This window comes from Anomalospiza imberbis, chromosome 1 (genome assembly GCF_031753505.1).
Source record: "Anomalospiza imberbis isolate Cuckoo-Finch-1a 21T00152 chromosome 1, ASM3175350v1, whole genome shotgun sequence".
In the NCBI taxonomy this organism is placed as follows: Eukaryota; Metazoa; Chordata; class Aves; order Passeriformes; family Viduidae; genus Anomalospiza; species Anomalospiza imberbis.
The window spans coordinates 61924539-61950276 of NC_089681.1; the positions used below are offsets into that span (position 1 = coordinate 61924539).

Below are 25738 nucleotides of genomic sequence, written 5' to 3' on the forward strand. Positions count from 1 at the left end.
TTGCCTTTATCTCCTGAATTGCTCAAGAGATGAATTTCACCTCTACTGTTTTGTCTCTGTCTCTCCGTTTCAGACACAGGCATAGTAGGGGCAAAAGTGGAGGGTTTCTCAGGTTGGAGGAGCAGTCTTGTTTTCTGGAGTAGTAAGAGCTGTCCTTATGGTGTGTTGTACACGATGTGTCCAAAATAAAAGGAACACAAAGCTTCCCAAAGAAGGATGCTTGTGTTCTGGAGAATACTTTGCTCTTATAAAGCTCGTGCTGGTTTGTATTACCAGTTGACAGCTTGTTTAATCATGTGGACTAGTTTTATGTCACCTAGCTTGTTTGGTGAGGATGTGAGGTTCCTCCCTCCTGTAGAAGAGGTGTATCCATCCCTTTGTCTGCTGGGAGGGGTGCCTGGTGTTTGGGGATACTGGAGTATCCTTAGACAAAGCAGAATAGGAGCCACTTGGGTAACAATACAGCAGAGCACTTTATGAAGACAAAGTCATGTGCATGTTTTCTTGCCTGTTCTTTTCCAGTTTTTAATTCCTGCATCATGCTCCATTTTGCTTTCAAACAGGGAATGTTCAGTTGGAAGGGCTCAGGATTTTGTGGCAGAGTGGGCCAGGACCAAGAAGAATTAATTCTGAGCTAGGGAAGGCTTGTGTGTTTGTGTGCTTGGAATGGCTTTTGCTTTTAAATGTTTGACAAATTCCCAAAGCAGGAGGTAACATGGGTGTCTCTGCCTTGAGACTCATGGTGTTTTGCAGGCTGCCGAGCTGCTCATATTTTCTCCGTGTCTTGCCTGTGCTCTCTGCAACACACACACATACACACTTTCTGCTCCACACCTGCCCCCTATTTTCCAGTCAATTTGACTTGCCGTAATGAACAACTTCACATCTGTGGGATAATTTGCTACCAGTGGTAGCTCCTCTGCTCAAGCAGGCATCCCACATTGCTGAGGCCAGTGGTAGGTAGGTGGATAGGTGGGTGATGGGGTCCCTGAGGAGGTGGCAGCTATGGGTTGTAAATGTGATTAACACTCTTCTTAACTTCTGTTGCACTCATTGGATGTGGGATGTGGGCACAGGATCAGTTCTGGTCAAAGCCTGTATTTGCCAGATCATGAAGGTGTCTGTCCTTCTTCTGAAGTTCAAGGCCTTGTGAGCTCCTTTTTCCTATGCTCCTTTCTGCTAGTGAGCAAACCCACAGGCTGCTTGCTGCTAGTACCTACAGATCCTGTTTTCAGATCTATTTGACCCCTACTGAATTTATCCTCTAAAGTTCAGGATTTGTTTAAATCCTTGTATTATGCTTAGCTTTGATGGGCATCCATCAAAAAAAGAAAATAGCAGCCACTTTCTTCGGGGAGGTGAAGAATTTTCTCAGTGTTTGGAGTTGCCTCTTCTACCTTTTTCCTCCCACATGTCCTTCCCTCCTTCCCTTCATTTGGCCTACTTCAGCACTTCATCATCAAGGGATGCAGTTTAAACCAGCTGCAATTTGCAAAGTTGGTGGCTCAAAATGTCTGCAGGTTGTTTGTGGCAATACTGACGTGGTGGTTCTGCCACCCAGGGTTGCCCTTGCCAGCAGTTTGGGCTCTCCCTTCCCCACCTCTTCCAATGCATCTCTAGACCCCTATTGATTCTCTGCAATGTCATTGAATTAGTAGTGACAAGCACATTAGTGCTCTCAGAGTCCTGATGGACTCAAGAGGCAGAGTGCTCTTGAAAATGCACTCATGAATAATATTCAGGCATATTAAAGTAATGGCTGTAAGTACTATTCACTGTGTCAAGAGATGGAAAAGGCAGTCAGTAACTGAGAACTGAACTCTGATAAAAATCATGATGCTTAAACTATTGTAATAAATCTGTCAGTCTTCATAGACTGTGAGCAGAAAATCCCTAAACAAGCCAGTGACAGGGAGAGACAACTTGCTGAAAAGGGAAACCAGCCCATCCTTTGGACTGTGGTTTGAGAACACAATAAGCCCTGCTGATATCCATAGGGTGCTGTAGAAGTCCTGGGACAAGCCTTACTGGACTGGCTTCCACTACGTAAGCAATCCTGATTGGAGATCAGCAGAAAGAGTAATCCAGTCTTGGGAAGAACAGGCACATTGTGCTGAGACTTGTAATGAACAAACAAGTTCTGGAAAGATCAGAAAATAAAACAAACCAAAAACCAAAAAGAGGAAAATGCTTTTTCCTTACCTTCCTTGATTTGATTTATTTGAAAGGAGTGCTGCAAGATTAGCAACTATCCATTAATTCAATGGCAACTTTGTGATTGTAGAGCAAGCATATTTCTTGTGGCTGTGGAAACCCAGTGGTTCAAGTAGAGTTGCTCTGCTGACATCTCCCTCTTTTTTTTCATGACCCTTTAAAGTTATATTTCACTTTGTTCTGGTTTCCTATTATTCATGAGCAATTCTAAGTTCTTCACATCCTCCCACAATTTCTGGTTGAATATAGGTTTCACATTGAAGTTCTGTTCTTTTTCCTTTCTTGAATGAGCTTTGATGTATCTGTTTGAGTTTGTCCTGCCATCTGGTATTCTGCACTGAGAGCAATGATCCACACTGTTAACTCCTCACTGGTATTTTCTCTTTCTGCATATGTTCGGAGTGACTTCTAAGATGCATGAGACATCTACTGGAAAACCATTTGTGGTGGTTCTAATTCCCACATCTTGGGCTTTATGACATTTTGTGCTGGCTTGAGGATGCTCCCTTGTTGAAAAGCAAACAGCTCAAAATGTGCTTTCCTCTCACTTTCTCATTGCCCGACATTCCCACCCTCCTCCTCTTCTGCCATGGAGAGGGACCTGCTTTAAGACACAAATCCCACCACATGCACAAAACTGGATGGAGAGGCTTAGTGCTTGCCTTCATGCAGCAACTGGTGTTTATTCTCAGAAACTCCTCATTTGTTGATGCAGAGATTTTACTACTGAGCTGGAACATTGGCTCTACTTCAGTAACTTTTGTAAAATAGTAAAATATTTTATTTTCTCCTGAACTCACATTCACTGTGGGACAAGACAGAACAGTGTGTGGGCTAAGTGGGGTTTGGATAGAAATGTTCAGTACATGTTTTGATTATTTTCCCCTTTGAAAAAGGTCTTAGACTTCACTCTTGGGTACTGCAGTAATTGTTTTTCAGGGCAGAGGCTCATCTACCTGTTATGTCTAAATGCAAAATGTTCCACAACTAGGATGTGTATTTTTATTGCATATTACATTTTTATTAAAATGTAGGGTTGTGATAGGATTCCTCTTTCTCCAAGGAGGCTTTTATATATACCTATGTTTTAATATATACGCACACACTCTCATCAAAAATGATTTTGTAATGGGGGAAGAGGGCATTGAGTCCAAAAAGCTAAGTTTTATATATTTTATTCATAAAAACAGATTTTCAACAATTTATTAAAAATTGATCTCATGCAGTATAAGGTTATACAAGAAATTCTTCATTTACATTTTATTCTGGCAGTTCCAGTCTAGTTTAAAGCATTTGTGCACTAACATCATTGGAAAATGCCATTGGGGCACAGCCTCTTCATAAATTTACAGTACATTTTTGCTGCAGTATAAAAGAACAGAAACATTAAATAGCTATATTCACTTGGTTGGTCTTGTTATCTGCAGTAAAGTAAAAAAAAAAGTTATGGGAGAAACTACCGTATCATTGAGACAAAGAATGTACTGCATGGTTTAAACCTAATAAACGTCACACAGTCAGTATTCACGAAGTTACAGACACACACACACACACACTCACCTCCAATGGTCCGATACTTTTGAATTATTTTTTTTCCTGCTAAGTTGGAATAATATTTCTACAGAGATCTTTGTGTATACATTATATACAATATCATAATTTTCTCTTTTTAAAAATTAACATTCCTTTTAAAATAAACCAGGCCCTGATGATATTAATAAAGCAAGAGAATACTGTCAACACACATTGAGTGACGACGTCAGTGTTTAGTGCTTAAACAGAGTAATGAGTTCTAGTTTATCTGTGTTTATACTTACATGTTTTTTTGTTCTAAAAGCTACAGATATTTCCACAACCTCTCTTACTGTATGTGCCAAGTGAAATATTTTGTAATGCTCCTGATTGTAAGATTCAGATACATATTCATGTTGGTTTTGGCCACTATGAGGTGTGTTTTATTTTTAATGGAGATTTATGCTAGCTTGTCAAAGCTGCAGTTAAATCCCTTGGCTTAGGAACCCCTTCAGCTGTGCTTCAGTCATTGCTGATTTGTAAACCTTTGTACAAATGTCATTCTAAAGGTTTGGTCTGAGGGGCACAAGTGTTAATTAACGAAAACTGAGAGCCCAGAGGGTGCTTCACGTGTGGTTTTATTTTTTTTTTCCTACTTTTAGCAAACAGCCCTGACAGTGGGAGGATACATTTCCAGTCCCTTGGAAAAAGAAGCTGCATGTGTGTCTCACCTGTGCCTGAGGGTTTGGCTCCAGAGTTGGTCCAGACGGTACACCACTATCGTTCCTCCTAATTACTTTGGTTCAGGGAAAGGAGCTAAAGTATAAACTCCACTGTTTTTTCACAGTCCTTTCAGGAGTCAGGTAAAATATTCTATTGGTAGATTTGATTTTTCCTCTCCTATCCACTACAACTGTCACACGTACGCAGGTACAAAGCAAACATAGTGTATATTCACATCCATGTGCCCTGCAGGCTTTGCCCGCAGCAGCAAAGTGCTGTGCCCTAATCCCTCCCCCACAAGTCCACTCAATTATTTTTATTGTAATTATGTGTGACATAATTCAAACAAACTTGGAAAAACAATTCATCCTGTGGCATTAAGACTTTACTACCCATCTGTCCTCAGTTTCCTGAGTTATCAGCCCTAGGACTTTTTCAGACAGTCTAGTGTGTTATGGTTGGTGGTATTTATCCTGAAATAGGTGCAGAAACTTTGCTAAAAATGAAGCTGCACGTGGTCAGCAGTCACTACCATTGCCCTGGAGAACGGTGAAGTGCTCTGCTTGCAATCAACAGCTCTCCAGCTGGTGGCAACTCAGAGCTGGAGCTTCAGGCTCTGCTTGGGTTACACATACAGCTGCAAGGTAAAGGTGACCCTGCTCACAGCACTGCAGAGTCTCAATGACACCCGAGGAATCATTTCTCACAATTCTTCTTTCCTACTAAACATCATCCCTGAAATGAAAAAAAGCAAGACTAACCAGTGCAGAATGTTTCCAGCAATTTAACACAACTCCTGTAAAAATGAATGTATCTATTCCAACATGGTATAGCTCGACCACTACATTTTTCTTACATGGATACAGTATAGAATTGCATGTTCTCAGCAGCCATGTAATGCTCAGTGACATTTGAGTGGTTTTTTGTTTGCTTTTTTTTCCCCTAGTGTCTTTTTTGCAAGATCCATATATCCCAGCATCCTTGTTGCTAGTAGAAATTTTGGAAGAAACATTTTTCAGTGACTTCTAGGTGAAGAAATAAAAACTCCATGAATAAGGCTACAGATCAAACTCTTTGTGTCCTCCTTTGCTTTTTCACACGAGTTACGTGGGCACTCCTGTGACGAGGGCCTCGGCAGAAGTTCCTCTGCAGTAAGAGCCAATGTTACATGTTTGTAGCAGAGTTTTAGGTCAGATGTTTAGTCCAGTCTTTGAGTACTTAAAAGCAGTTCAGGAAGCACTGATCTCCTCCTCCTACAGCCCTGAAACCATCACTCGGAAGGAGGGTGGCACGTGTCTGTGCCGAGGACTGGCACTGGGGCTTACGCACGGGCTAGCACAGCTGGCATCAACTCCTCCTATGGACGGCAGGTAGGCGTGATGAAGGATGGGCAGCTGCAAGGACAGCCGGCGCTGTATGCTGCGGGAGAGACAGGGATAGGAACGTTAGCCGAGGGGCACATGGAGCACATCACATGGCTGATGTGTTCCCGGGCTGCTGCGAGGGAGTCCTCTGTGCCTGCCGCTGTGACCGACAGGGTTAATGCCGAGAGCATCGCACTTGCTGATGCTGAACTGTGCCACCATGATGTTGTTTTCCCCTTGGGGAATTTTTCTGACAGGATGGACATGGCAAAGGAAACTAAGTGTGCTTTCTCAGCATCCCGCAACCTTCTGAAATTCCCAGCCACATTCAGGTTAATTGTTAGACTGCTGATACCAACAAAAGGGAAAACCTTAAGTTTGCAAAGAGGGTGTATGGCTTGGTGACCCGCCCACCCCTTGCAAAGTGATCTGCTGCCTGCAGAGCCCCATCCAACTGTGTAGACATGCATGAGGTCACAGACTGAGTTTCAAGCCACGCATCACTTAGCACAAAGATGTCAGTACTAAGCATGGCATTTCTGCAATTCCAGCTAGAGCAAACACAGGTGCATGGTGGGAGGGATTTGGGACTGATGACTTTTTTCTCTTTTAAGTAGCTCCTCTTTAAACTTTGGGTCTGTGCTTTTGAGGTGATAGATGCTTTTGAGTTCTGTTGGGCAGTGATGTGGGACTGAGGAGTTGGCACTCTAAAAGCAGTCCTGCCCAACGCCCATACTAAAATTCAGTGTTCCAGAACCCAACATTCTGCATCTATTTTTTCCAAGTGGATTGACATCATGATAATGAGTATAATTTTTTAAAAAAATTAATACTAAATCATGCTCACAGGTATTGCATCTAAGCCCTTTCGTTGGAGAGGATGGTTCCATAAGAAAAGGGCTGTGCTACTCCTGTGCTGTGGATATACTAGCACCTTTCACAAAATCAAGTGTAATAGATGTTTTCAGTCATTTTATCATCAGGATGGTTTTGTATTTGGAGACATTCCCCCTTGAAACACAAAGGAACTTTCTAAAGAGAAGAGAGATGTCAAAGTGACTGAGCTGAACTGAGGACTGACTTTTGGATTTCAGGACAAAAATGCCCATAGAAAGCATTGTATCCGTATAATAGAGTTTTAGATTTGTCTGTTATCTGATATAATGACAGTGTGTAGAAAGGCTTTTATAAAGAGGTATTTCTTTGAAAGCTAGCCTTTGGACAGCCTTTTTCATTCAAATGACATTTAATTGCTTTTTTGCTTCATGTTAGGTAGCAAAGACAGATACTAAGGCACTGCATAGGGACCAAGCAGTATAGCTTTTAAATTCAAACAGAAAGAAATGTAGTGTTCTCCTCATTAGTTTCTTCACTGCAAGCTTTGGCTTGTTTATACAAAGGTGCAGTAGGAGTAGCTGTTGTCTGCCTACCCAGGAAATTCTTTCTCATTGTTTCTCCCCCTCAAACTCCTTTCTAAAGTTTCACATAATGTTTGTCCTCAGTGATGATCATTCTAGTGCTGGCAATGCATTCCTGGAACTAAACAAAATCCATTCATTTTTATTTTGCTACTGTGCTCGGCTCTTCCTGGTGCTATCAATGAAGTCATGCCTTGTTCCCAAGGAGTACAAGAGGGGCATGGCTTGATGTTTCCCTGTGCTGAATCCTTATGAGCCTGATGCTGTGGATTGTCATTCTGCCTCTTGTTGAGGGGTCAAATGCAGAATTGCCCGCACTTATTTTCCCACCAGTGGAAATGCTTACTTTGTTCAACTGTTATAGACTTCTCATTAAAGGGCTTTTTGAAGCTACTCCAAGAGAATCCAGTTGCATAATCAAGTGAATAGGATTTTTTTTCATCCATTTCAGTGTTAGCCATACCATGGACAAAGCATGTTTATTTAGCTATGCCAACGGAGGCTGCAGTGGGTGGCAAATTTTGCTTTAACTGTACTTAAAAGTTTACTTTCACTTGAAAACTTGGTTCTTGGAACTGGGACAGAGAACTGTAGCCTGGAGACTTGCACACAATCAAGATTGTAAACAAAACCCTTAGAGTGAAACACGAAACAAAACAAAATGAGTAGCAAAATCCAGACAGGCCTGGTATTTTTGCCTGAAGTGAAAGCAAATTCTGTGCCTTGCCTCACTCTTTTTAGGTTTTTTCCCCCCACCAGTATCAGTGATTTTCCCTTCTTCCACTCCTGCCACATTTTGCCAATGCTTTGGGGGGAATCCTTGGTATCAATATAGGCTGGAGGATGAAGGGATCGAGAGCAGTCCTGCCAAGAGAAAACTGGAGGTGATGGTGGATGAAAAGCTGGACATGGCCCAGCAATGTGCACTTGCAGCCCAGAAAGTTAATCATATCCTGGGCTGTATCAAAAGCAGTGTGGTCAGCAGTATGAGGGAAGTGATGCTGCCCCTCTGCTCTGCTCTGGTGAGACCCCACCTGGACTACTGCATTCAGCTCTTCTCATAAGAAGAATGTGGACCTGCTGGAGTGAGTCCAGAGGAAGGCCACAATGAAAATCAGAGGGCTGGGGGATGTCTTCCATGAAAACAGGCTGAGAGAGCTGGTGTTTTTCACTTGGAGAAGAGAAAGTTCCAGGGAGGCCTTAAAGCTGCCTTCTGGTACCTAAAGGGAGCTTACAAGAAAGTTGAAGAAGGACTTTTTACAAGGGCATGGAGTGAGAGGATGCTGTGTGAGGTTTTAAACAAAAGAGGGTAGATTTAGACTACATAAAACTAATGAATTTTTATGATGAAGGTGGTGAAACACTGCCACAGGTGACTCAGATGCCCCATCCCCGGAGTCATTCAAGGCCAAACTGGACAGGGATTTGAACAACCTGATCTACTTGAAGTTGTCTCTGCTCATTGCAGGGGGATTGGACTGGTTGACCCTTAAAGATCCCTTCCAGCCCAAACCATTATATGACTCTAGGAATTTGTTTCAAGTTGTTCACACTATACAGATATGTATGTGAAAGCATATATATGGTCAAGTATTTTGGAGAGGTAATGGTTGTTAATAGTGGATCTAGAATCACAGGCAACCACTGAAGGAGATGGAAAGATAAGATGATTCCACACCCAGAGCACCCACTTGTCAGATTCTGCGTGAGGGCAAGTGTCCTCAGCTCTGTACAGAAATACCATTTATTAGGGAAACATAAAATCAGGTAAAACCTTGACTTCCAATGTCAATGCAGGAACACAATGCAATATGCACATGGGAATGCACAATACCACAAAGGGGGCCAAGGCATTTGAAATATATATTGGTTTTGCTATAGGAAACCACAAATAAGATCCATTGGTAAGTGGGGGAACTGAAACAAATTGTTGCAACACTCAAACATTTGAAGTTCTGTGGGAGTGTGTAAACTGTGTCTAAGCACTCAGGGATTATTTCAGTTAATTCTGCAGTACATTAATGTTGATTTTTAGCAAATGCAGGGAAGCTGCAGAAGCTCTAAAAGACTAAAGTAAAGCAAGATGTTCTACTAGCAAGTGAGCTAACCATTCTAAACCCACCTTATTTAATGACACATTAGAGTAAGATCATAGATAAACCACTTTCAGTGAAGAAACCAAATAACAAAAGCCAGTTCATGCTGAGGCATATGGCAGCAATGCAATAATCCAGTCACAACCAAATTTTTTGAATGAGAATTTTTTTTTACTTAAATTAACATAACTGGCTCCAGTTTTGCTTTGAAGTTATGCTTTGAAGGTTACAAAAAACCCTGCATGTAGAAATAGTCTATTAAGATGGCAAGTTTTAGTGGGGTCCTGCAGAAATCTGTCATCACTTCTACTTAGAGATCTGAAAGACTGTTACATATTGTTGCTGTTAAAATGAGAATGAAATAAATTCCAGTGGTGGCAAAAACTAATGACCTGCTGGATGCAGATCACTGATGAGAAGGGACAACATGCAGGAATGAAGTGCACAGATGATATCTTTAAGGGTCACGGAAGATAAACCATTGAATGTGGCCATCATGCAGATAAGCTGACTGATGTGATCTTTAGATAAGCAGGACTGTCCATCAGGAAATATGCACTGTTTTATGCTCATCAAAGCAGATGACTTTGCCTGAGAGACAAGTCATCCTACTGGGAAAAGAATTATATTCATTTTAAACTGGTTCTGACTGCTCTCTGGACCTGAGATGAGCTGGCACGGTACAGTGTCTATCCACACAGCTAAGCATCCCCCAGGATTGTTGCTGAGCATTACCTGGGAGAGTACAAACTAGTACAGCTGTGCTGGGGAGTATGCTAAAAAATGGGAAATCAAAGTGCAGGGCTTGTGCCTGTGCACCACTTTTTTTGCTATAGAGGATGTTAATTTTTACTGTGTAGAGAGTGTAAACAAGAAAAAAAGCAGTCAGCACCCACTTTTTGCTCCTCTTATCTGATGGTCTGACTGGGTATGGAAAATTTTACATGGCAGTATGGAAAATCTACTGGGTCCTGCCCAGCAGGAACTGCTAAGGGAACTGAGATTCATGTATATTCATGCTCTAAGGCTGCTTTACAGTCGTACAGACTGCATTTTCCTTAGGTGCAGGGTTCCAAATCTGAGCCAAGCACAAAAAAATATTTTCTGCATTCTGACTGGGACAGTGTAAACATGACCCCATCAGTAATTGTGAAACAACTTCTTGCACTACTGCCTGAGGTGTGCGTATACAGTTGTGCCTTTAGTTTGTGCACAACTGTAGAACAAGGGATCTTACAATTAGTCAAATGTAGGACTAATGGTGAGAAAGAATGAAAAAATCCCAAATCAGCTCCTTTTTGCACTCTGTAAGAGCTTTCATACTAGAAGATGCCAGTTCTCATGAGTACTGACAAGCACAGGAAGCTGGGATGACTTTTTTTCCCCACAGCCATTAAAGAGTTAAGACTTCTGCAGGAAAATGATTGTCTTGACATCCTCCTTTCACAGGTTTATGACCAAAAGGAAATCTCTTTCAGACTAATTCTCCTTGAGATTTGTGCTCTTGAATAAAAAATAATTTCCTCAGACTGTGTGACTACCTATCAGATATCCTATGTATGAAGTGAAATGAGAAACACAGAAACTACAGCTTGCTTTTAAGTACTTTTTTTTTTCAAAAATTATTCATTTAGCAACCATCAAAGGACAAAAGTGCTGCCAGACAAATTGAAAAACAATCCCAGAGGTGCAGAAGGATATCTTAAAGAGTACAAATTTTGGAGAGAGGCAATCTTGTCAAAAAGAGGGAAGTCCTGAAGACAGCTATACTTTTCCTCCCTGGCAGATCCACTGTGTCTGGGCAGTGTGGCTCTGGTACCCAAAGTGCCAAGTTGTTCTCAAGGGAGAGATTGGCCCTTGGACCTGGCACAGTCACAACTGTGCAAGAGTTGAATGACACTATTCAGATTTAGCAGGATTTCATTAATTGCTTTCCATAAATGTCAGAGATTGCTCAGATTTGTACTGATCCACTCTCCAGAACCATTAGGAAATCTCAGTCTTCTCATCAGTTGTCCTAGCCTAGAGGAAGTTCTGTCACCACCAAATATTTTTCTTTGTCTGTATTAAATCTGTATAGAGACAATTGGATTATCTGAGTGTCTGTACTTTTCCTAGCATCTTCCTTAATGTAAGTGGGCCACATGTGGATGAGGCTGAATTCACACTACATTATTTCTGACAAATGGTGCTGAAAAAAAACAGGCCTTTAATAGCTATGCATTAAAGTACTCTGCTGACCCCATGAATTCATGAGAGCGCTCTCAGCAAGAGACCTGTTTTTGTGAAATTACAAGATATTTCATCTACTGTGGGATTTCTTTTTGGTGCATATGTGTGTGTGAATTAGCTTCTTTGCAGGTTTGGGTTGGGTTTTTTCTTTGAGTGCAAGGACAGATTTAGATATCCACGTGTTTCCCTGCTCCAGGTAGTACAAGAGAGCAGCTACTATCTGCAATCAGAGTTGCTGTTGCTGATGCAATGTGACTCATTCTAGTAATTTGTTTAATTTATTCTGTTTTTAAATAAGCTTTTAAATTGCCCAGGAGTCTGACAGCTATTAGCTCAGACACTGATGAAGTGATGCTTGTGTAACCAGGCTGCTGTGGGGAAACGGCTTATCCAGGCACACAGGAGAACAGCGCTTCCCTGAGCTCCTGCCCATGGCAGGTCCTGCTCAGCTCGTGGAGTGTAGGACACGAGTTTATTGTATAGGTTCCTAGAGAGAAAAGCTGACACCAGAAGACTCTTTCCCCTCTGCAAATCTAGCCAGTGTTTTGTGCCATCCTCTTCTTGTAGCTGCAGCATTGTTTCTAAGGGAAACTACTTAATGTGGACTTTCCTGTGCCAAAACTCAGGTCCAGCTGCTATGGCAACGTTGAAAAGGCCTCAGGACATTTCTTAATTCTCATCTAGCTAAAGAATGTAAAAGAACAAAATGTCTATGTACACTATGAACCCCTCTGGCTGGTGTGTGGAAGGACTTGGACTTTTGACAAGAATCGTGAGACATTTGTGCACATATATACATCCTCTTCTTTCCTCCACACACTTTGGGCACAGCTAATCCTGCAACTCTCTACTGAAACTTTGGACATCATGCTATGGATGTTCCCAGCAAGAGAAAAGAGGCCTATTGATTTGTCTTTGGCGAATCTTAGGATCTAAAGTCCCCAGTATCCTTTAAGTTCCATTGGGGTGGTGAGCTGGTAGCAGGGAGACACAGTACAATGTTGCTGCCTACAGGTGCTTCAGGAGATGCCATTCACATTCCCTAGCTGCTGGTGTTTCAGGCTTTCTCTGTAGCCTGGGCTGGCTGAAAGGAGGTTACAGAGAAGGTCTTTCCATAAAAAAATGCATGAAAGGGAAAACTGGCTTTGATGAAATGTAATAATTTAAATTAACACTTTGTCAGCAAGGTAATGATGTATACTTACTGTTCTGGAGAGTTGATGTCTTCTATGGGATCTTTGCTTGTTCTGGAAGGGTCTGATGAGCCCCACTGTGCTGGTGGATTTTGATCAAGATGATTTTTCAAAATGGCTTTCTCACCATCTGGATGGACAACACATTCAATTTTACTTTACTCTGACCAAGTGACCATTTAAAAATAGTTTCATTTTAACTTTTTCCAGATATCCGTAATGCCACAAAGTAAACTCACACTACCTATATTCCAGCATAGTCTCAAGTTTTGCGGTGAGAATTTGGTACTCCTCTGTTTTGGATGCTGTGTTCCTCCATAGGAACCATCACGAAGAAACAGAAAAGTGACAAAAGTGACATCATGCTCTCTCATCTAGTCTTGGGCTATGTGTAAGAAATACACATAGAAATTAGAAATTAGAACCTTTTCATAAACCCTCCTTCTTAAGACTTTTCCTAGAAAAACTATAATTTCTTTGATGTGTAAACCCTTGATACTTTTACGATCACACAGGAAATTAAGTGCTGTCATTTGACGGTCTGCTACTGCCATCATTTTCAGCACGGAAACATGATTCATATCAGTTGCACTGGTCCATAGGCTGTCTGCAGCAAGGACAGCTAATGATGCTGTCATTATGCTTTTTTCCTTTCTGCATAGTGAAAACAAAACAGATCATAATTCTTGATACCCCTGAGTGTCCTGGGAGTTCCTGGCTAGCTGTGCTGAAGCCTGTGGCATCCTTCCCCCTGAGAAACACAGGCAAACACAGCCATTTTAAGATCCTTTCTGTTCCTGCCTGCTTTTTCAAAGTCTCTTTCTATGGTAAGCAAAATAAAATCACACGGAAAGCATCTGAATAATGAGGGCAGTTCACAGTTTTCATAAATAATTACAGAGAGCTCCAAATCCATCACCAGCAGTTGTTTGCCACATAAACAGAGAAGCAGTGATTGCCGCAGGCATTGAGGCAGCATGGAAGAGGAGTCTGAGGTAAATTCTTCAAGACGGTACTGGAGGATTTGAACATAAAAGTGGATATGAGGGGGAAAAACAGGAAAAGAGTGAAGAAAAAAGGAGAATGGCATGAAAAAGTTGGTACATTTTGAAGGGTTAAGCTGATTTCTGTTGTACTCAAATTACGCTCAGCTCCCAGCATGCTAGGAATGTATATGTTGTCAACAGGCACTGGGGGGACAAAACAAGCAGCAGAAACACCAATTGAAGAAAGAAGCTGGAAGCATAAATGTTTTGAGGGCTAATTCCAACATCAATAATTGCCCTCCCAGCAAGGTGATCCCTGGCATTATTTGATAGCATTCGCTTCCTGCTGTGAAAAACCTAACAAGCAAGCAACAACCAAGTGTGCAGGTGAGGATGTCACAATGTGCAGACATGGGGATCACCACAGCTCAGAGGAGGAGACAAGATTTTTTGCTGATGTTGCATTGAAGAGAAGGATCTGGGTGAGAAAGGAGGTGACCAGAACACATGAAGCTGCTTCAGCTGGGGCAAGATAATGTCAGTAGAGGAGAGCTAAGGAATTCAGTTGTAGCAAGAAGAGTGTTTAAAATTAAGAGATGGCAACATTCACTGATAGTTTAGGTGTGAAGGGAGTACAGCAAAGAGTCAAATCTGAAAGTGGCTAAGATAAGCAGTAAGGCCTATCATCTCAGGGCAGCCTGAAGTTTGCTGGTATGGCATTTGCTGTCACAAGAGCTCAGTTTTTATTTTCTGTAGATTGCATTTCTTTGTATATCAAGTTTGACATTTGCATAAAAGTCTTGTAATGTCTCTAAACAGACACGTAGAAAAGAACTCTTTTTACTTCTGTGATTAAAACCAACACTCAGTCCTGAGTTGATCTAAACTGACAATGGAAACTGCTGACTTTTTGATATAGACCAAAGTAAAAATTTGAGCAACACTTGTAATTAGGGATGAAAAAGCTCTAAATTTAATTATTTTAGAGTTCCAACTCCTTTTGCCAAGATAAGCATTTTAACATTTTACAAAGCTGCTAAAGCTATAATTCTTCATCAAATGATTGGAAAATGCAACTGTTGCTGTTTGGGAGTATATTATTTAATAGATTAATCTGTGTTGTACACATTAAAGGAGTTTCATGTACTTTCAGATGTGCTGTGAGAAAGAGAAGGAGGTGGTCCTTGTCAAAAAGGTGGGGGATTTAGTTTAGAGTAGAGCAGAAATCATATATTCTCTTCCTACTCACCTCTCAACACCAACTGCCCATACAACACCGTGTGTTATTCTTAATAGACTCTTCTACCACTCTTGCAGATGACTTGCCTTTAATACACTGAATAAATTTCTGCATACAAGGCTACCAAATGCAAATTTTACTTTATATGTATAAAATACAGACAAAATGCAGACACATATTTTCCCTTTTTCATTTGTTTCTTTCAAAGTTAAAAAAAAATTAGATGATTCTTATTTTTTAAGCATTTTGGGAGAGGAGCTGTTAGGTTTTTATTTTGCAGCTATGGAAACTAGAATATCTTTATTTTTCATTTACCTTTCATTTAAATAATGAAGAGCAAGATTCTCACTTAGTCATATGCTTCTGGGAGCTGGAGCTTAAAGAAAAAACACTATTGCCATATGCACTTAAAAAACGTAAGGGTTTAGAAAACTAGTTTTATATTCATGGACAACTGAAAGTAGTGGTAAACATTTGATTTCCCAGTTCTCCATGGAAAATGTCACAGTGTTTTTGATACTTTCCCATCCTCTCTCTTCCTCTGTCCATTAGGTATGCTGGTTGGAAAATGCCCTTCATTCTCAGAGCCTGTCTGCCGCTGCAGATTCTACCCAGTAAGTTACACGGGGATGATGTAGCTACCTTTTAAATTGAAATTACATTAGCCAGAAGCACCTTCTAAATATTTTTCACCTTTGTAGACCTCAAACTGGAACTCCGAAGTCTGGATAAGTGATGCCTGAGCACTTTCCATTCAGAAAGCTGTTGGGAGAAAAGACAAGTACATCTCAAGGGCCTCACAGAGCGCTCGGCGATGGGCTCATTATAAAACAAAGCTCGCTGCCAGCAGTCGGTGAGAGCCAGAAGTCTTTAGCTTGGGACCTTTGCCTATCTGTAGCAAAAAAACAGCTTCCATTTACAAAGCTCTGAGCTGCAAGAGCACACCTGATGCAGGCTGCCAAGGACTCAGTGAGGAGGTCACTGCTCCCAGCTGTTCTCCTCTCCCTCTGCCAGGGGTGACCTATAATCACTGCAACCTTGTGCTGCCAAAATTACCTGGGCAGCATTAAATGTGCCATGCATATTAAAAACCCTCATTCAGCTGCCAGCAGAACGCACCAGGTGACTGATGATGCTTATATTTCTTCCAAGAGTTTAGAAAACATATTTTTTTTAACTAGAGGTTGGTTTTGTTGATGTTTGTACACTGCAGCTTTATTAAACATCTTCATCATTATGCTTAATGGCAATATTAATCTGATGGCTTAGAACTGGGTGACAGAACTACTTTTCATCCAATATCTTTCAGTTTGACTATTGTTTCTGTTTGTTAGAAAACATATATTATGCTCCACAAAGAAGCAAGTGTGGTTTAATAAGGACTTATAAGATCTGGCAGAGATAACTTTGCTGATTGACTAAAGACCTCAGGAAACTTTAAAACTAGAGGCAGATTTTGAAAACCTGCTGTAATTTTTCCCAGTTCTATTGTTTGGACTGTGAAAGATGACTAGCCAGTCTCTGTTTTTTCATGTAAATAGGGTGTTAAGAAAGTAAACTGAAAGGAAAAATTAAAACAATCACATTGTCTGCTGGTAATCAGAAAAAAGTTCTCCTGAAGTAAGCACACTGCACTGGCAATCTAAATCATAGCTTCTGATAGTTGTCTTTTGAGAAGAAGATTTTTTAAAAAGAAAAGCCAGCAAGATTCTGTTCTGATTTATACTACCTTAAATCAGAAGAAATTCCCTTTACTACAGAGTCATTTCTGTGCAAGAAAGGGCAGGTACTGAACCTCTAATAGGTTGGTCTCCCTGTTGAAACAGAAACAAGCTCCAATTTCAGGATTGAATCCATTTGTTAGGCTTCATAAAAACTAGCATACATATCTCTATACATCTCTATAAAGAAAGGAACTACATCCTTGCTTCAAAACAGCATCCCTTTAAAATATTTATTTCTGAAAGCCCTTACCTTTGAATCTATTTTTCAGTCTCAACCTGAATGCTTGAATCGCATGAACTTCATAGAAATAATTCTTCCCCCATCTATCACAGATGAACTCTGTTTTGCTTTGCATTTGTGAGCAATATGCCTTTGAAATCTGTTTTTCTTTGAGCTGCTTTTACATGGGAAAAAACTAACACCAGGAAACATCGGAGTGAGGTGACAAGTGACAGTATGTAGGCATATCTGACATGTAAATGAATGCTCCCAGCCCATTTACAGCAATGAGTAAAGACTACTTTCTGGCTTAAAACAGACAAGGTTTTCTGAGCAAGGAAGGGCGCCTGCAGAGACAGAACCTGCAAAAAGGGTTTGCTCATAACAGGGGACTGTGGCAAGGCTGTCTCTTGCTTCTTCTGTACATCCCACAGAATGGCTGTCATTCCTTCATTTCCCTAATATGCTACTCTGAAATGTACTGGCCAAGGTAGAATTACAGGTAGATTCTTCTCCAGGGTTTCTTCTGAGCTTTGCTTTATATGAAACTCTTTCAATCCATGATTTTGTGAATTATGTCACATGGAAAAAATTTCATGTATTAAAACATCAAAAAGCAAAAAGAAGTCAAGTAGAGTAAGATTCCAAGTGTAGCAAAATTATCTAGTGCCCTCCTCTTCCCCCTTCCCTCCCCCCCTTTACACAGCATCACAGTTGAGGCACTTGTCCTCCTTTTTTTCCAAATGTCAGCCTGGCAAACACAACCGTGCCTCCAAGCTCGACTCTTCTTGCTGAATGGCTCTGTCAGTTACAGAGATGGCCTGAGCCAAGCACTGGTCTCCTCCACACCCCATCCCTGCCTGAAACCCAGGCTATAATGTGGCTCTGCCACTCCAGCAAGGCCACCACATCCCACAAATGCCAGGGGAGAAGTTAATTTTGCTTTGTGCACAGAGCTGAGGTCACTAGCAGGCACAATGACTCGAAGTCATCCGAGGAATGTAGGAAATTAAGTAAAGGGGATGCCCTTTTAAATCCAGCATTTGAAGTTTCTGAGCCATAGTCCATGGAGCATGCTAAAACCTGCTTGACCACACAAAGCTATATAGCAGTGCAGCTAAAAAGCCTGCATTAAAAGAAAGCAATCAAGCCATAAACCACAAATCACATTTTCCTAATTGCATTTGTTACATAGTCAATTGCTGTAGATGTCTCAGGGACATCATGCATTTGTGAACAAGAATTGTGTCTCAGATAATATCTCTCTTTAAATGAGATTTACTGAAATGTGCTGTAAAGAAGGAGTCCCTGTGGCAGCAAAGAGCTCCTGGGATACACCAGGAGCCTTTGCTGTTAATAACTAAGCAGAAATCCCAAAGTTGTGAAACACTGCCTGGGGTCAGGCTGATATAGGCCTGTATTCACAGCTGTATCTACGTATTTCAGCTAAAGTAATTCAACTTTTGTATCTTAAATCCATATGTTTGATGTAAATGAGGATGGTGGGGAAGGAAGAGATAAATCAAATAACCTCCTTTGGCACTTGGCTATAGGAATTAGGATTTTTAACTCTGGGCAATTCTTACAGATCAGAAGCCTACTGAAGTGTACTATGACATTAAAGTTTGATTAGGGCTTGTTCAAGATGCATTGCCTAAATCCCATGTTATGGTCTGTTCTGTGAACAGCAGTGCTCTGAGTTTGTGTAAGCAATAGCAGTGGGGTTACCCTACATGGCATTCGCCCTGTGAGCTCCTCCAGAACAGCAAGGTCTTTTATAAAAACAATTCATATAGAAGTGAACAACAAAGTGAATGTGTCAAATTATCTGCTATGATTTTTAGCTCCAAGTCAGCTGCTCTTTTGAGCCTCTCTCTTCACTGTCCTATTCCCGCTCTCCCAGCTCACACTTTTCACAAGATCAAGGAAGGCACAAACCTCATCATCACCTTTAAACTAATATTGGACTGGCTTCCCCAGTTCCACAGTGGGGATGAGAGCGATGTTCACTTCTAGGTCACGCTAATAGATTATTTACAATTCTGAAGCTTCACTCAACTACCACCAGGGATGCATAATTTCAAGTTTCTGTACTTTCCTCTACTGAAAGCTCATGAAATGCATAGCTACAGAAAGCATAGTCATGTCATTCAGAGTTAGCTTTCCTGTAGCTGTAAGGGCCAGAATTTTTTTAAGTACCATTTAAGTGGTGTCTGTTTGAATCTGCGCAGAATCAGCAGTGACTCAGCAGCATGAATTCTCCAAAGCCTTGTTATTTTGATTGGAACAGCAAATTTATATTAAGTACATAGGTTGACTACTGGGTATGGGTGCAGTGAGAGAAACAGACAGGAGATTCAGGTGTAGATAAGGGACAGGGAAGTGTGGAAAGATAAGAGGCAGAAGAAATGGAATTGGAGGGACAGGAAAAGGCTAGCAAGGGTGGCTGATCACAGTGGCTCGGAGCCTGGAAGTATGAATATTAATGTCACTTGAGTCAGAATCAGCACACACTATAATATGCATGCATAGAGTATTTGTGACCAGGTGTGGGACCAAGCTTCAAACACCTTCTGCAAATTGGGATCCACGTCTGCCTCATTCCCAGGTGAATGGATGCTTTAACTCTTCCATGTAAATTTCGACAAGGAAAACCATCTTTCTCCACCTGTCCCATCTTTTGTGTGGAGCTTTATGTGGTAGGTCCATCGAGAAAATTGTGTCCAGCAACTTCAGTATGCAGACTATCTACCCTGTAAATCCCAAGAAAACATAGTTCCAAGCTACTCTGGACATTAAGGTCCATGCTTACAGATGATTTTAAATATGCACCCCACAGCAGCAATGTAAAAGCTAGGGAGTGGCACTGGGGGAAAATTAGGAACAAAGACAATCTTGGATGCTGTTGCTTAAAGCAGCAGTTAGGCATCAATGTCTTTTGTAGACATAGCCACATGTAAGTGCAGAAAGGTTATATTTTATCCTTGATTTCTTTGCCAGCCTCCTACTGCTAATGGAGTGCATCTTGCTATGGGAAGCATCCATCCTAAATTTATACCCAGTGTGTTTCTTGAGAATCATTTTTTGTTTCTCATACCCAGACTCAGATGGGCATTTGGCACAATGTAATATATCTTTTCTGCTTGAAATATTATTCATGATTTATCATTTTTCCTGGAGCATCTGACATGAGAGGAACATTCTATGTGTTCCTTTCAAACTGCCTCATCCCACTCACTGATGTTAGTTCTTGCTCCTGATCTCAGCCCAATAATCACACGCCTCCAGCAGCTATTTACGTTTTCCTTTTCCTCCTTTCCCCTCTTCTTTTTTTTTTTTTTTTTTTTTTTTTTTTTTTTTTTTTTTTTTTTTTTACTTTTAATAAGGACACTTGGAACACTCCCTTTTTCTTCTTTTTGCCACAAGTTATACAACCCAGTGTATACCCAGGCTAAAACAAAAGGTGCAAGAAAAAGTAACCTTATCCAACAGAAATTTCAATATACTTCAAAAACATATGTGAACTGTTGCCGTGGTTGTAAAATTGTTCTTCAAATATATTCATAGAAGTAACTTCTGTCCCACATAATCAAGCCTGTGGTGCCACATCAATAAGAAACCTGAGCCTTGCAGTGTAACAAACATGCAAATATACAAATTCTGAACACAGAGCAACCAGGTTTTCACACACTATAGTAATAGTCAGCTGTACAAAGCTATTTGTCAGAAGTCACAAAGTAGATCCATTCTAGAGTCAGATATGGAAGGTGGGTGTCCTGGCTTCCACTTTTATTGCACTATGCACCAGATTTTATTGCTTCCTGAAAAGCCAAATGGCTCTAATGGAAGAAATTCTCTTGCATGTATTTCTTCAGGGAGCGATGCAAGAGACACAGGAGAAACAACTTAGGAATATTACAGTTGTCATTAAATCCATTTTAATCAGTTCCTAGGGAAAAACTTTCATACATGAGTGGCTTCAATTCTGCATTTGGGATCCAAACCAGCACTGAAATATTTACATGCTTCTCTTTTATGTGTTTGACAGCAGTGTCCAAAAGCAAGATTTCAGCATCCTAGTCAGGCAAGCCCATACTAAATTGGGCTTAAAATTCTATAACTTTCCTCTCTCCATGCAGCACAAAAAACTTGGCTTCTGAACATAAGTACACTTCCTAAAGTTTCCCACTTCACCATGTGTGTTACAATAGAAGATGCATACACAGAAATAAGTACTCAGCGGGCACCATGTAGCTTATTATGTGGATCTGCATATTCTCAGCAATTCAACCAAAATATTTGAATTGTCTTACTAAGGTCTGAGTGCTCTGAAACCAATTCAATGAGATTGCTATTCAAAGGTTTGGCATGTTAAGCTACTACAGGATTTTACTAATACTCACCTTTGCCGTCTGTGAAGTTCCGTATACTAAGAATGTCATTAAGGTCCTGATAGTGGTTCTGCTTAATGTATGTTGTTTTCTCAGGAGTGTCCTGAAGTTGCATTGTGACCTCTTCCAAGTCTTTGTCCAGCTGCAAAACAAAAAGTACAAATCCTTCAAATTTCATGAGTCCTTGCTTCAGGTATCTGCACTGAGGCACATCTTTCTATAATTAGACTGGAAGGCAGGTGGTAATGCAATTACTACTTTGTGACAAATAGAGTTTTCTTATAGCACTTCTACATTAGCTCTAAAAATAATGCTACAAGTAACAAATGGTGTTCAACTGTGATATTGCGCACAGGGCATAGGAGAGGAATAAGCTTTAGTAGTTGACAGTAGAATTAGTTCAGGTGTACTGACAAATGAGAAGTATATGGGCATTAGAAAGCCCAGTCTGAAAACCTCTGAACTATTTATTATCTACATGCAAAATTGTGGCATACACAGCTATAATAGTTTCATCCACCAAATTATTGAACATACAGGAGAATATAAGGGAGCTATGGAATGTCCAGTTATGTGAGTGACTGCAGTCAACTCTACCAGGAATACAATTTTACCACTGAGCAGAGCACAGTGTGCTCTCCTCAGAGGCTGACTTGTACTCGGTTGTCTACAGCCCCAATAGAAAATGACAAGAAACAAGCTTCCTAATCCTCTTTGTGAATGGTTGTGCAAGGTGTGGTGTCCAGAGTACATCCCATCACTACCAGCTTAACTGAGTTTTAAAAGTGCTGAATTTAAATTTGCGTTATTCCTTACGGAACTGGGACACAGCAACTCAAACTAGATGAACCAGAGATGTAGCTGCTAGCCATGGTAGGGCATGTTCCAAATCCCCTTTGACAATGAAACACATTTGGACCCACCGACTCTGGGAATTCAATCTATTTAAGCAAAGCCCAAAAGAAATAGTCAGAGTACTCATATGGCTGCTCTGATCAGCCTTACCTGTGCTAACCATCATGAGCCTTGTGAGGCACAGGCTCACAGTTTTTTAGTAGAAAAAAACTACAGTAGAGTAAAGGAACAGAAATAGCCAGCAGGCAGCTGCCTTCATTAAAAATTTCAAGGCTATCACATGAAAGGGACCTGGCAAAGCTGAACTAAATTTCTTTAACAAGGCAGAGATGACTTTTACTTTTGGACTCTTTGGTAGCCTGAGTAAATACCTTATAGTTACCTAGGCAATTGTCATTACTTAAGATCTTGGCAAAGAAATAACTATTGCAATTATATAGTTTTTCTTCAAGGTATAAGAATACAGATTGGGCAAGAACAGGTTAATTCCTTTATGATATGATAGTTATAGTTATCTTGTCTCAAAAATTGGGCAGTCTTCAAGACTGGTTTGTCATAGTTTCAGGTCTATTGGGCAAGGATGAGCATAACTATAAATGTACATGCTATAGCTCTAATGTAATTAACATACTCCATGTACTCAGCCTTTCCCTCAGTAGGTACCGAAGAAACCACCACCTTTGTGCCAAAAGAGTCAGCTCACACGTTCATAAAAGTATCTTTCTACCTTAAGAAAATATGTAATTCTGTTTCATGGAAGACGTAAATATATGTCTAATAAGTTTTTGAATGAACTCTCGGAGAGGTTGAGAAATAACAGCAACAGCAGCCTCAGAACTCAACCACAAACAGGAACAAAGACAGCCCTTAAGTGCCCCTGGGGCCGTGGATCTCTGTTACGCTGGCTTGTAAAGGTTACACTTCTGGAGCTGTGGAGCTCAGCATGTCCATGTGAAACAGCAGGGGAATTGGCCTGTCACTGGGCAAGTTTAATTCCATTTTGCTAAGGCATGTTTTCATTTGCCGTACTAGTTAGCAATTGATATAAATTTTCTCTTTCCTATTATTTCTATGGGAAAAGTTAACTATTTTCTCTAAAAAGTAGTCAGCATTTAAGCAGATTGCAGAATTGCAACAAAAACCAATGAAAAATGAAGAGCCTAGGCAGCATAAACAGTAAAGAATACCTCTGTAATTTTCATTCTCAAGCGGTGGTTCTCTGACTGCAATCCTTCTAGTCGAGATGTGCTGGCCTGATTGACGCTGGTGACTGATGTCGATGTTTTTGAATCTTCTTTCTTTTGATTTTGAGTGAACTGAAACCGTCTGTTCTGTGTGGCTGCATCTGGATTTGTTCGCAGTGTGATGAGCTGAAAGGTTGAAAAGCCTTAAGAAATCCTGTTTTATTTTTGCAGCTATTTATTTTGTATCTCAAAATACTGAAAGGCAAACCAAGAGTTCCTTTTTGACTTTCAAGTACAAAACTCTGGAAAGTGAGCTCTGCTTGCCATGTGTACTACTTGAGATGATTTCTGAATAACTTAATAGAACAGGTTGAATAAAAATTATTATGAGAAGTATTAAAAAAATAAGGAAAAACTAATTAAAAAGATATTTATCTGGATTTTAAATATAATAAAATATGTATTTAAGATTCTATGATATGTGATTTTCTCCTTCATTGATATGCTTATAATTTCAAAGGATATAGTTCTTCAAGGAAAAAAAATAATCCACCAAACCCTCCTCTTCCCAAGCACAGTTTCATCTGAAATTTCTCCTTTCCTACTGTTACAAGTAACACTCAAGCAGTGAGAGACATGAAGCAGGAGTATTAACAGAGAGAACTCATGGGAGATTGCACTCTGGAGATAACAGAAACTTAATTAGTTTTTAGAAACCCAAAATAAACCAAATCTGTTCAAAAAAATTAAACAAGCCACTTAGAAAAAGGTTAACCTTAAACATATTTAATTTAAGCAAATATAAGTAAAATTTAACACTCAGTGACAATGTGAAAATATCACCTCGACATGAGGAGAGAAAGCTACTGCTGTTTGGCAGCAGGGAGAGAGATTCTCAGATTACTCTAGAGAATACAAAATTTTTATTACTTGCCAAGCAGCATACATATATATTTGTATACAGACAAAGCTGAAGGAGCTCCCTGCTCTGAGAGGATTGGCATGGAATCATAAATCCAAAGGTGCTAACTTGTCTGAAAAGAAAGAATGGGCAATCATTTTGTATGCACAACCCAGATGGATATTTTGATATAGCTGCATTTTGGAATTGATTCCTCTTGAGAGAATGGAACTGTTCTGCAGCTCCAGTGGCACAAAATAAGCCCCTAACTTCTGATTAACAGAGATCTGACTGCTCAGACTCTGAAGAGTGTGGTCCCAGGCATGTATTTACGGACCAAAGCTGCAGATTGGGATGATGCTTGCAGATAATACATTTCATTTTTCAGGTGGTAAAGTAGACAGAGAAGACTAAGTTGCTCTGTGTCTTCTTCACCTTAGTCTTTACTGGTAAAACTTGCCTTCAAAAATTCCAGACCTCTAAAATAATTGAATATATCAAGTTCAGCCAACCTGACAAGTTGTATGCCTGAGGATTGAGGGAACTGGTCCATGTCATCATGACACCACTCTCAGTTACTTCCGGAAGATGATGTTAATTTTGAGCAGTTTTTGAGGATTGTAAGAAAGGAAATGTCACAGCTGAGTTCAGGAGATATGAAAGAAGAATTTGGGGAAACACCTCCTTGCCACCTTCACCTCAGTCTGGGGAGAATGCTGCAGTAAATCCTGTGGGGAACCATTTCCAAACATATTAAGAGCAAGAATGCTATTAGAAACATTCATTGTTGATTTATGAAAGAGAAATCCTGCCTGAACAACCTGATTTATAGCTGTCCTCAGTGAGATGTCTGGGCTGGTAGATGAGGATAGAGAGTTATTTTTCTTGACTTAAGCAAAGATATAACACTGTCTCCCAGAGCATCCTCAAAGTTAAACTGATAAAGTGACTGGGCAAGGAACCACTGAAGTGGATTCAAATTGGACTGAACTGACAGGCTCAGAGGATTGTGGTAGCTCGTCACTAATGCTGTTCCTCAGCCTGGAAGGAAATAGGTCAGGGCCAACAGGGTTCTCCTAAAGCTAGGCAAAGGGAGATACTAAGTCCTGCCCTTGAGGAGAAATAAACCCCAAGCATGTACCCAAACAGCACACTGGCTGTTTGACTGGAAAGTACCTTTCCAGTAAAGGCACTGGAAATTGTAGTGGAACATGAGCCAACAGCACCCCGGGCCAACAGATGTGATCCTTCCTTTCTACTCAGCCTGGGTGAGGGCACACCTGGGGTGTTGAGTCCAGGTTTGGGCTGCCCAAAACAAGAGAGAGATAGGTGTAGTAAAGAAAGCCCAGATAAGGGCCACAAAGATACTAAAGAAGGTCACAGTCCTTATGATTCAAGTAGAGACTGATTATTTAGCCTCGAGATGGAAGACATTGTGGAGGGATGACATTATTCATGTGTATTCAATATATGATGGAAGACAGT

The 25738-nt window shown here is 40.6% G+C and overlaps 1 protein-coding gene across 2 annotated transcripts in view; it reads right to left on the bottom strand.

Moving 5' to 3' along the window:
- Positions 1-3373: 3373 nt before the first annotated feature.
- The window catches only part of GABBR2 (gamma-aminobutyric acid type B receptor subunit 2), a 454194-nt gene continuing 431829 nt past the window's right edge, over positions 3374-25738 (bottom strand). For both annotated transcript variants that reach the window (XM_068194855.1, XM_068194863.1), the window contains 4 exons: positions 23356-23538; positions 21326-21455; positions 12765-12882; positions 3374-5868 (listed from right to left, as the gene is read on the bottom strand). In XM_068194855.1, the coding sequence (XP_068050956.1) occupies positions 5703-5868; positions 12765-12882; positions 21326-21455; positions 23356-23538 (597 nt within the window). In that variant the 3' untranslated portion in view covers positions 3374-5702. The remainder of the gene's footprint in view (positions 5869-12764; positions 12883-21325; positions 21456-23355; positions 23539-25738) is intronic.